Below are 12,346 nucleotides of genomic sequence, written 5' to 3' on the forward strand. Positions count from 1 at the left end.
CATTCCTATCAGATCCAAGTCATTCATTTTTTTATCACTTTTAACCGAATACATATATACGATTTTGAAGTTTTTATATTTTAATATTTCCATCGCTTCTTCAATTCCCCTGCGAGAATTCCGTCGCAGAATTAAAAAACTTGCAATCGATAGTGATCCCGGCGCGCTCGAAAGATCAAAGGATCCCGGAAGCGGAGAGATACGCCGATTGTACACCGTGCGAGGTTTCCCTCGGTCTCAAGGAACGCGCAGTATATAGTGTTGGTTGTAGATACTTTCATCGGATAAGGCTGCGTTAATTATTGTCTCTTTCAGCGCTCGTTCGCCCTTGTGGAGAAAACCAACTCTCCCTTTGCCCCTCCCTCCTCGTCGCTCTCTCTTTTTTTTTTTGTCACGAATGAAATTTCGCTTGCTCCTCTATTCTTGGAAAATTCCGTTTACTTTTGAGAACAGTTTTTATTTTCACGCGGACTTCAGATATCTATTGTCATTTGATATTCGAGGAAAAATGTGATCTTACGTGCGCTTACACTCACGCTAACGAGGGATTTCCTTTGATCTCGCGAAGTCTCGTCTCTTTCGGCTTACTTGAATATCGGCACACTTGAACGAAAAAAACCCTAATTATTTTAATAAATTATATCTCGAGGTGCACGAAAATAATTCTTATTTTCATTGCATACATTTCACGCAAAGCATTATATATATTATATCGCGTGATGAAAAATGTATCTGAAAAAAGCTCCCACAACTCATCAAATTAAAGATGTAAGGATCACGCTTATGTGTTGCGAATGCGATAACAATTAAAAAAAAACTCTTGCATATACATTCCGTAGAAACATTAATTTCAATTTCTATCGATATTCCTAGAACACGGTTAACAGTCTTAACATTTAGCCGCAGACATAACGCTCCTAAAATCTATTCTAACAAGCTGTATATATCTACTGTATCTTTTTAGTCTATATAATGTTAGGATATATATAAAACGATTAATTGTCAAAACGCATTCCTTCCATGGTATTCAGGCATTTGCACGATATGGCTGTATAAAACGTATCACATCTTGTACCTCGATTCGAATAAGTCTTGCGCGCGACATACATAATAAGGTCTGTGGCTAAGAGTTAAGATTTGAGAGAGTTGAAACTTTACAACGATCAATTTGAAACACGCCGATTTTTATTATAACAAACAACTGTCCGCTATACCGTTAATACACTCCAATATAGTGACTATAATATTGGTACAGTTGTATTGTCTGTTCAAGAGTTCTTGTATCCCGAGAGATTTAATTATTCGTTGCTGGAAAAAATCGTAACTTGCCTGTACTTTCATTCAACTGTGAGAAATCCGTATCGATCGAACTCGTAATCGCGAATGGAAGCAAGCAAAATACTCGTTCGTCACTTTCGATAGCACCAATAGGATACAATGCCTGTGTACTCACGCGCGAGCACATATTGTCTGCATTTTCTCTATAACAGCCCAGAAAGAAAGAAAGCTGAAGCCCTTTTTTTCTTACCTAAAAAACCTGAAACAGTCATTTCAATTCCGCAGCAAGCTAAAGACTATACTTGTTCCGACATGCAGCTAGTTTCTAATCTCTTCCATCTTCTTATTCACCTTCGCTCATCGAGTAGAAAGGGGAAGGATGAAGGGAACGAAGTCGCTGAGCGTTTACCGCGATACCGTGCGCGCGTCATCGTTCGCGATCCGATCGGCCGAGACGACGACTCTTAATTCCGGACGATCGTTCCGCGTTTGAGCAAAGCAAAGGTCGGAAACGAACAAGGCGTATTTTGCATTAGAACGTGCTGGGGCATACTGGAGGATTCATTTCGCCGAATACGTTGAGCTCATAAAGCGACGCGAACACGATAAATATCAAGTACCAGAGCATCAAGACCACGCCGTATCGCCGATCTAGCTTCCAGCCGTTCAAGTGTGTTGCCAGCACTAGAAATATCACCGTCGATAGCAAAGAAATGGTGGAATACGTCAAACCTAGACGAGGATGAAAGATAGACATATAAGCGATACACGTTTGCAGATGCGTAATAAATAGATAAATAAATCCACATACCTCTGCTGGTGACGTTTACATGCGAGCCGGGCTGTATCATGGCAGTCTGTATAAACCACGGAAGACCGAGGCAAACTAAAATGTCGAAGACATTGCTACCTACAGCGTTACTGACCGCCATGTCACCGAGACCTTCCTTTATGACAGCCAGCGAGGAAAGGGCATCTGGTACGCTTACGCCAGCCGCAACGAAAGTCAAGCCCATCACGGTGTCGGGAATGCCCAGAGTGCTTCCTGATAGTAAATTGCCATTTCGCTAATGTAATTTTATTCATTGCCGCAAACAATCAATTGCATTTAAACAGTAATTTATTACCTATAATTGTGATCATCCACACCATTATGTAACTGTAGAAACTAATCCAGATCATCGATATACAGAAGGTAAAGGGATACCAGCTCCGCCACTTCTCTTGTCGGCAATCTGGCATTGTCGCTCGGCACATAAAATGGATGGGATACACAAGACCCCAGGTGAATAAAGTCCATTTATTACCATCTGTTGGCATCACGAGAGGCGACACTTCGTTAGGATCCGGTTCCTTTGCTTTATAATATTCAGGCTGTTTCGGTGCTGGTTGTTGTTGTTGTTGTTGCTGTTGCTGCTGCTGCTCGATCGTTTCTTGAACGCCATTTCCTAAAAGAAAAAGAGGATGATTTTTTTAGATTTGTAGAAGATACAAAAAAGGAAAATATACGTAACAATAATTAATTACCTTCCTGATTCTTTATTTGCTCAGTAATTGGCGAGTTAGGACCGGTGTAGGATAATCGATCCTCTTGTAAGGACCTATAACTCACTAGGGCACTCTCCTCGGCGGGTTCATCGTCTTTTGGCAGGAATGGAATATTGTACGACTTTGCCCAACGTTCCAATTTAACGTTGAACGAAAGCGCCACGCAATAGACTCCGTACATGAACAGCATGAACAGAGCCTCTGGCCTGAAAAATTATATATTTTCGTTTTATGTATGTGACTCGTTATATTAATACTTTGTATTAATTTTGCGATGCAATCAAATAATCGGATGCAATCAAATAATCGAATACTCACCAAGATATGGACTCGTTGTAAATAGTACCAAGCATCACGAGAATCGAGATGGCGTAAAAAAAACAGTCTCGACAGAGAGGCCACCAATTTAATTTGGAGGCCGTAGCGGAACATAGGCCGCAAATCGATATAACAAACATTATATTGAAAACGGCGCTGCCAATAACGCCGCTCACCTGAAATGGACAAGAAGAGATTTAATTATAGGACTTTTATCAATTATCGTGGCAGAAACACGATAACATCTGATGCGTTTTGAGGTGTATCATAGATCCACGTGACTGACAATACTGGTGAGACTTCTCACGATTAAAAAAAGAAACCTTCTCACTCGTTATGTAAAATATTATTCTTTGATAGTTGACACGATATTTTAACATAGCAAAATATGTAAAGCGCAATTAACTTACTCCAATGTCATCTTTAGCGAAAAATACACCGATGATCACCGTCGCTAATTCAGGCGCGGAAGAGCCGGCTGCCATGAAGGTGGCTCCGGCAACATCGGGAGACAGCCTTAATTCTAAGAAAAAAATAATAATAAAGTCAAGTTACAGAAGATCTTTGAACTAGACCAATTTAAACGTATCAGGAATATGAAAGCATAGCATTCTTCATTGTAAAAGAAAATGAGTTAACCATGTTAAAATACTTCGTATTATCGTCTCTTGATAATAGATATCATCGGTTCATATAGGATGAAATATGATCTTCTTATGTAAAACAGTCTATGCAAAACATTACATAACTTGGAAGTGATATTATCGTCTTACAATTGAGAGAGGATCTGTATGTACGATAAGCTCACCTTCGCAGATTCTATCCAGACTTGAGACAAAATAATCATCGCATACTATGGCGAGGCCCAGGAATGTATAGATTGCGACCAGAATGTGTATTATAAGTCCACCATGTTTTCTAGTCTCTGGACCCATCAACGGTTGTGGAAATTGTTCTATGGCGGGCGCCGAACAATTAGGTCTTCGCGGTCTCACGGTAGGGTACGGGTAAGGCTTCGTTACATGGGTCGTCTGGATAATTGTAGTGACCTGGGTCAAGAAAAATTTTAAAAACTTCATCAATTATTATTAACATAAAAATTAATTAATCAAGGGTATTTATAATTATTTGGTTAATCGTTTGCTCTCATGATCTTCCGGAGATATCGCGAATCATCGGAAATCATCATAACACAACGTCAACATCTTGCGCATTAATGATGATCTAACTGATACATCCCACCTGATGCAGATGTATTATGCAACCCGCGTCATGCATCGTGTACTAACACGATGCATCCGTATCTCCAATCCGAGCAACGGATCTCTAATCTTGTTTTCGTAGAACGTTACAGTCCACCTGCGCTATACACGATACACAGGACACGTTTCCGGTATATCGCGTAGCTGCGGTTTATGATACTCACCGTGGTGCTACTGCTTTGAACATGTTTCAACAGAGGTGTCTCGGTTTCCTTCTTCAACGCATCCTTTCCCTCCTTCGCGGTTTCTTTCAGATCTCGCACACTTGTCTCTTTCTCGGATGCTTTCGCATCTTCGTGTCCTCTCGATGCCTTTTCGTTTTTAGATCCCTCGGTATGAATTTTTTTTCCCGGCTTTTCGCCGACCGACGAGACTGTCGATGATTTTTCTATCGCTTCCTCGGTAATCAAAGATTCTGTCGACATTGTACTTTCATACTGCGTGGAACTCGAGATGAGCGTCGTCATCGTCGTCTCGGATGATGTGGTCCTTGCGGAGGCGACATACTGTACGAGGACGTAAATCAGGAACAGACCCAGTCGCAGGGGCCATCTCCTGCGACGCGCTTGCAGATTACGCGGTCTGTTTCTCATTGTCTGTAACTGGAACGAGCATTGTGAGAATTTAATACATTCTGCGCGTCATATCTCTTCACCAACTATACGACAAAGTAAGTAATCTTAAGAGCCCAGTCTTCCTTCAAGACTGAGCTCTTAAGATATCCAAATTATAAAATTATTGACATACTATTTAAGATCGATAAAAATGTATTTAACGCTAAAAAGATCAATTTTTAATATTCTTAAAAAAAATCATCAATTTTTCACTGCTAGAGTAGACTGAGCTCTTAAATTGAGAGGAAATCTAAGGGCATCTTTCAAAACATTATATTGATTATTTTCTCTTACAAAGAGCTTGTCTCCAAGAGCCAATTATTCGAGAGAAATAAGCTCTCTTCGTACAGACACGGATATGAGAAAAGATCGAGAAACTGATCATATCAATAAATCTTTCAAATTTATTCCAAGTCACATCAAATATCGCCATGGCCCATAATTACGAAGATGGTGACGTTCTTTGGAATATATTTCAACAGTATAAAACAGGACATTCTTCCACGATGCCAGCCGACTTTAGGATCAATTTTTATCGTTCATACGTTTTTTCTTTCTTACAGTCTTTATATATCACTCGGCTTGATTTATCAACTGACATTTGTCAAATGACATGTTTTAGGATTCCTGATCTGATATAAATCCCGTATTTAAAAATTGTTTCACCTGTACGCTTATTACCGTTATTGATATCGCGTGTACACAGGGAAAACGTAATGCACGTAGGCGTATACGTGGGTGACATGACACGACATATTTTCATATATATGTATATATAAGTGTATGTGTATAGTTGATTTCTTTGAAGAAAAAAAAAAAAAAAAAAAAAAAAAAAAATAATGTAAAATTAATTAATTTATTTGTGTGCATACTATTGTTAAATGCAACGCAGATGCATAAATCGATGATATTCGTGGCGTGCAAAACTATATATGTATATCCCCTAAAAAGCACCCTTTCGAACGCAAACATGGAAAGTGGAGCGTTGAAATTTTTTTTCCATTTCTCGTATATAAACAATTTTTTTAATATTATTTTTAATGTTATAAAACTCTCCAGATAATTATTAGCTGATGTATAAACAAATGATCCTGTGTGTTATCAAATGTAAAATATATATAAGCCCGCAATTTTCAATATTATGATGAAAAGTAATACAATGTAATTAATTGATAAAATTAAACAAAATATGTAATCACGCAGACAATGTAATATGCCGCAATAAATTCTTTAAAAAATTAGCTTTTCTTTAATAAAAAGATTAAATCTCTCATAAAATGCTATAAAAAATAATATCCGTAATAAAAAGATTTTAAAAAGCACATTTTTTTAAAGAGAAAAAATTCATTTTTTTGAATAAAATAATTGCATTTACATAGAGTCTGCAATATGTGTATTACATGTGACGTAATATAATGAAATATCATGCGTGTTCCGCGAGTGTAATTAAATATCTAATCAAGTGCCGCTCGGGAGTAATTTCCATTTGCGCATATGTATATATATATATATATATATATATATATATATACATATATGTATACAAGAATAATTCGCTGTATTACGTGCATGATTCATTGGAGAAAAGATACACTGATATGACTGATGCAAATAGAAATGGAAAGTCTGTCGCGATGCACAGTGCATGTAATCCCGTAATGCATATGCAACCTATTTACGGAAAAGTGACAAGTACACTCGAGCGTCGTAATTATTTCGTATTGTCTAATTGCTGTCGGGAAAATTAACAGTTATATGTCTGCCGTGTACATATACCGAGATGATTTAATACCGCTTTTAAACGACATATTCTTCGAACAATTAACACACTGATGAGGATAATCATTTTTTTTTATTCTTCACCGTTAATTTTACAATTCTCGATATTATTTTCGCGAGAAGAGATTATAAAATTTAAAATAATAATAAATAAAATAAAGTTGGTCGATAAACTTGATTTTATTACTTGCTTGCTAAAACTTGGTTTGCAGTCTTTTCTTCTTTTTAATCGTCAATTATTCAAAAGCTTTCGATATCTCGACATTTTTATTCATCCTGCATACATGAGGTCCTTGAAATAATTCTGAGACGATTTTTCCTTTTGCTTGCCCGTTGTATCAGACTCGTAAGTAGCTAACTATTTTCAATAAAAACTCAAAAACTAAGTATTTTGTAAAAAGAAAAATCATTTCAGAATTTGCTCAAGAATATGACTTTTTAAAGAGGTCAGGTTGTCTTGAGTCACTCTGTACATAAGACGATGGGAGTATATTTCGCGATGCGATCTTCGTATAATCGAACGCGTTTACTAAGTAAAACTTTCTAAATCAAATTAACGGCGTTTATCAGATTTTCCCAAGTGCAAAAGAATAGACTGTTGAATAAATCCTCTTTCTCGAGAAGTTCACTTGTATAATTATATTCATTCGAATTCATTAAAATTTGTATTGGTAAATAATTTTCTAAAATTATCGCACACACGTTGGAATTATTAAATAACCAATAACCAATTTTAGTAAAATATTTGCTCTCGTGTTCAGATAAAAATAATTAATATATAATGCTAATTTGTTATCAATATTAATATTACATAAACAACACGAGTCTCTAAAAGACGTCTAAAAAATTATGTAAAGACATTTTATCATCCTTCGAATATTTTTAAGATATCTTTTGGCGTTTTTGTGCTAGGATCATATAGATGAACAGATATATGTAATTTTTAACTAAAAAATTTTTTATACACAGAGCACTCTCTATTGTAACAAAAACGGCGAATGAAAATTGATTTATACTTTTTTAATAAAATGGTACTATGTGGGCGCAAAAAAGAGAAATAAAATATAAAAATTTAATATAATTCGATTTTTACATGTAAAAATATCTAGTTGATGAAAGAAAGCGAGCAAATCTTTCTCGCGTTTCTTATGCACATGTAAAATCGATCCGTAAAATCGATCTGTCTTTCAAGAATGGAAATTGTAGCGTTAATTTGTAGCGATGATTTTTATAGAAGCGGATATTCCTTTATACTGGATTATTGGACGCGTAGGATTATAATATCAAAAGATACGAAATCTAATATCGAAAATTTCTCGCCGATAACGGAAGTTTTATTATTATAAGCTCGTACATTAATTTTCCACACTTTTACATGTTATATATATATATATATATATATATATATATATATATATAACCATTATATTATGTTTCCTTTGCAATAATTTTTATAATTAAATTTTTATAATTAAATGGCAACTGAAAAACTTTAAATGTTCACTTAAAACTTTTTCCTTTTTTTAATTATATTTATTTTCAAAATTATAGTGAATAGCGCATTATAAAATTTATAATCAATATTAACAACAAGTTATGGTTAAGAACTTTGCTGGCAAGCAAGTTATCCAGAAAACTTTTTTAATTGAATTATATATTTTCACTCTTTTATATCATACCTTAATTCAGTCCTTGAAATGTATATCTTTTTTTCCAAATGATAGAGCAGATGAGAAACTGGAATGACAGATTTCAACATAATTTTTAAATCGAGTACTGAGGAATAGAAACCTTGACATTTTTCCAAAAATTATATAGAAGGAAAAAATTTGTAATAAAAAATATGGGGAATATCTCGTTTTAATTGCAAAAAAACAAAGCAAACGAAAGCAGAATCCAAGAACATCTTATTTGTTGTACCGGGGATGGCGACCAGCCGGGATGCGTGATATATGCGAGCGAGAGAGGATCGTTATCACAGAGGAAAACCGTGAAACTCAATATGATAACAAACCGAGAGAACGAAAAGTCTGACCCAATTCTATCCGTCAAGAATCTCCGAGAATCGTTCGCGAAGGAGGAAAAATCTTCTCTTACGTATAATCCGGCTTACCCCTTGGTCGCTGTTTATCATGGTCGTCGTCGTCCACCGTGATATCGCGAGTCCCGCTCCAGCCAGAAGACGTACGTCAGTTGTGCCGGATATGGGTACTATATGATATTAATAAAACAACTATAGGATGTCGATGATCAGGACGCGAGCTCTTATCACTCCTATGCGTATATTCCGCGAGAGAAGGAGGAAAAGGAGGACGATTTCACGAAGTCTCTCAACTGTCAAGATCGCGCTCGAATTATCGATTCGAACGCGAGGAACTGACTCGCCGCCACCGCTGTCGTCGTCGCCGAGTACTACCACAGTACTAACCGGATTCACCGAGTCCACCCAGAGTCGCGAGTATTTACGCCCCACGGTTGCAACTCCGCCGTCCTTCACTATCCGCGCGTATGTGTACGTATTGCGATCTCCCTCCTTCCCCCCCCCTCTCCTTCCTTTTTCGCACTCGGTCGTCTGTCACGCTCTCTGACGTGCGCCTTCTCCGACGCGGCGTCGCGACGCCGCGCTCTCTCCCAAATACTCGCCCGGAATCGTCACTTGTCACGATCGAGTATCTCCCGCATGTGTCATTTCAATTGATTCGCGCGTTAAAAATGATTATCATACGTAGAGGTCAACAGTGTAAAATTTTCTGATTTTTTAACATGTTTTTTTTTTTATAAATATCTACAATTTATATTCGCGCTTGTTTTCAGTCTACGAAGCACGAGCTTACGCGCACGTTCCTATCCTCCCTCGCCTTCAATTCTACGTTTTACGACACCTGCATTCGTATCCGTATTTCCACCGAGACGATGACGTCGGGACGCTTGCGCGTAACACGCGTGCCCCGTATACCGAGCGACGTCATATATTGGCGTTTCGTGTCCTGTTCCTCGTAATCGTTCGTTGCACTTCTCGGAGGGGTGGCATTTGGCGCAAGAGTATAATCTTCTGAATAAAACTCTTTCAAATTTCGATGTATCAACCCTCAAGAGGTCACATATGGGTCATTTTGATCCTATCGATTTTAACAATATCCTGAAGTTTCCTAATCGATAAAAAGATGTTTAAAATTTATTTTTTAATTCTTTTCGTACGTGATCATTTTCTACAGATGTCAAGGATATATATATAAGTTTTTTAAAACACTTTGAGATGATTAAAATTGCAAATTGATATTGTGACCAGAAAAAAGAAAAAAAAATATGTGACCTACAAAGATTAAATATATTCTTGCATAATAAAACGTGAAAATTAATATCTTATCATTCTCTCGCACTATTTTAATGAGATACATTACCTGAAAGAAAATATCGATATTTCCACTGCTCAAGTATTTTTACTTTGAAATTTTTTTTATTTCCGAAATTAATTACGTGATTGCATTGTTTCATGAATTTTATCGATTGATATTGATTATCGATTCTCTACCGGAGTCGTTGCCCTGATAGATTATAAAGTCGTTCAACCTCGATAGAACTATAGCTAAAATTATCGGCGATACATAGGCTTGTATTATTATTGAACCATAGCTATATTCGGTCTACCAATTATACATCGACGCCAAATATAGCAGAATTTCCTATTGTTATGATTCACAATGTATGCTATCTGTGGTAGCTTGACACAAAGAAATCTTTCAAATTTTTCAAATTTCAACTAGTCTTTCACTAGAGATATATAGGATAATAAAAAACTGTTATCGAATGTTTTAATATATAAATCTAACGGAATGTCTCTCCTTTCTCAATTTGGATAATTCTGGTCTTATATATCACATGAATCTTTTATTAATGTTTATATTTTATTATGTCGGGTTTTTTTAGGGATGAGATCCATAATAGGATTATAGTATATATAAATATATATCTTAATTCTTACGGATATAAAGAAAACATTTTATCCATAATTCTTATGAATAAGAAATATATATAACTAGCTTGTTACATAGGGTTCTGATGAAACTTTACGGAATAACCACCACTGTTGGGATCCTGCTGCAGCTCAAAGTTATTTGTGGAAAGGCCAAAGGGTTTCAACACCATATTACCCAGATCTTTAAGCTTTCCCAACATTTCTGTTTTTAATTTTTCGTTTCTTTCATTAATTAATGGAGGTAACCTCTGAAAGAAGAATAATTGATATATTAATAGATTAATAATTGTGATTTTAAATATATATATGTTTTGAGCAAGTGATACATTACCCTCACAGCATGATTAGCTTCTGTGTGATTAGGATCGAATGTTAATACTTTCTTAAAGTCTTCTAATGCTTCATCTAACTTATCTGTCTCCTCATACAATTGTGCTCTCCTGATGTAAGCCTTTACATAGCTGGAATTTAATTCAATAGCTTTCGTACAATCGGATATCGCTGAATCCTTCTCTGTCTGAAAATAATTGTTTGCCAATAAAAACTAGAAGATATAAACATGATATATATCAATAACTTAGTTCTTTTCAACAAGTACCTGACATTTCGCTTTTGCCGCTGCTCTGTTAGCGTACAATATAGATCTTTCTTTGCTATATACTAAAGGACAAATTCTCAACGCTTGTGAATATTGAGATATCGCTGATACGTATTCACCATTTTTGAAAAAATCATTTCCTGCCTGTTTTAAACTTTCCGCCTCACATTTCATTGCCTGTGAGAATAAATAGATATAAGGCAGTATATCTAAAGTACAATAATAATTCTACAAAGAGAGACATTACAATACCTCTTGTTCAGCTTCCGTAAGTAATAAATCTCTATCCTTAAGAATATCCTCGATTGTATCCTCCGAAAGATCTGTACTCTGTGCATTATCATCATTACATTCGTTGGGTTCTTTATCTGCGATATCCCATGAATCACCCGCTATGTTTTTTGACTTTGTATTCTCGTCCATTTTAATGCAAGAATTTTCTAGACCTCGGGTAAGCTCCTCGATGACTTCTTCGTTAGACTTCTTCGTAGACTGAAGTCTTTCCGACTTGTCATTTGCATTATCCATCGTTTAATCAGAATACAATATTAACGGAACTAAGAATCTGCTCGATGAAGATACGCGTGAATAACATATACAAAATCAGCTGTGCACCGAAAGCGATTCACTCTAACGCACTTTGACGTTTCTACGTGTCTTGCGTCCAACAATTGGGCGCGTATCGTTCGATCGTTTTCTAACCAATTTCGTAAACGTTGATTTTTAATAATAACTTGTCTCGAAGATGATAGATTCGCTGTCTTTTCTCCTAAATCTTGATTAAATATGCCTATTTCTTACTTAGATGTAAAAAATCTAATATAATATATATATATATACAGATTACAGTTCATCTTTGTCATCGACAAAGCCAGAAGCATATTATGCACTTTAAGTGCAGATGCAAAAGGAGTAACGAGCAAGGATTATGAAAAACAAAGACAGGAAACTACATATTCAATGTCATGACCTG

General features: G+C 36.1%; 2 protein-coding genes across 2 annotated transcripts in view; both read right to left on the reverse strand.

Moving 5' to 3' along the window:
• The window catches only part of LOC126850184 (probable sodium/potassium/calcium exchanger CG1090), an 11,802-nt gene extending 2,178 nt beyond the window's left edge, over positions 1 to 9,624 (reverse strand). Inside the window, exons 1-9 of the mRNA XM_050592891.1 lie at positions 8,913 to 9,624; positions 4,571 to 5,008; positions 3,953 to 4,193; positions 3,555 to 3,667; positions 3,145 to 3,320; positions 2,806 to 3,032; positions 2,406 to 2,726; positions 2,090 to 2,323; positions 1 to 2,010 (exon numbers count right to left, since the gene is read on the reverse strand). The exon at positions 1 to 2,010 is cut by the window's left edge and continues 2,178 nt beyond it. Of these exons, the coding sequence (XP_050448848.1) occupies positions 1,811 to 2,010; positions 2,090 to 2,323; positions 2,406 to 2,726; positions 2,806 to 3,032; positions 3,145 to 3,320; positions 3,555 to 3,667; positions 3,953 to 4,193; positions 4,571 to 5,008; positions 8,913 to 8,933 (1,971 nt within the window). The 5' untranslated portion in view covers positions 8,934 to 9,624 and the 3' untranslated portion in view covers positions 1 to 1,810. The remainder of the gene's footprint in view (positions 2,011 to 2,089; positions 2,324 to 2,405; positions 2,727 to 2,805; positions 3,033 to 3,144; positions 3,321 to 3,554; positions 3,668 to 3,952; positions 4,194 to 4,570; positions 5,009 to 8,912) is intronic.
• A 609-nt stretch (positions 9,625 to 10,233) lies between these two features.
• LOC126850199 (tetratricopeptide repeat protein 1) lies at positions 10,234 to 12,256 on the reverse strand. The gene is made up of 4 exons (XM_050592923.1): positions 11,626 to 12,256; positions 11,374 to 11,550; positions 11,107 to 11,292; positions 10,234 to 11,023 (listed from the first exon to the last, which is right to left on the reverse strand). The coding sequence occupies exons 1-4, from the start codon at positions 11,899 to 11,901 to the stop codon at positions 10,844 to 10,846; spliced, it is 819 nt and encodes a 272-aa protein (XP_050448880.1). The 5' UTR covers positions 11,902 to 12,256; the 3' UTR covers positions 10,234 to 10,843.
• Positions 12,257 to 12,346: the final 90 nt, after the last annotated feature.

This window comes from Cataglyphis hispanica, chromosome 6 (genome assembly GCF_021464435.1).
Source record: "Cataglyphis hispanica isolate Lineage 1 chromosome 6, ULB_Chis1_1.0, whole genome shotgun sequence".
NCBI lineage: Eukaryota > Metazoa > Arthropoda > Insecta > Hymenoptera > Formicidae > Cataglyphis > Cataglyphis hispanica.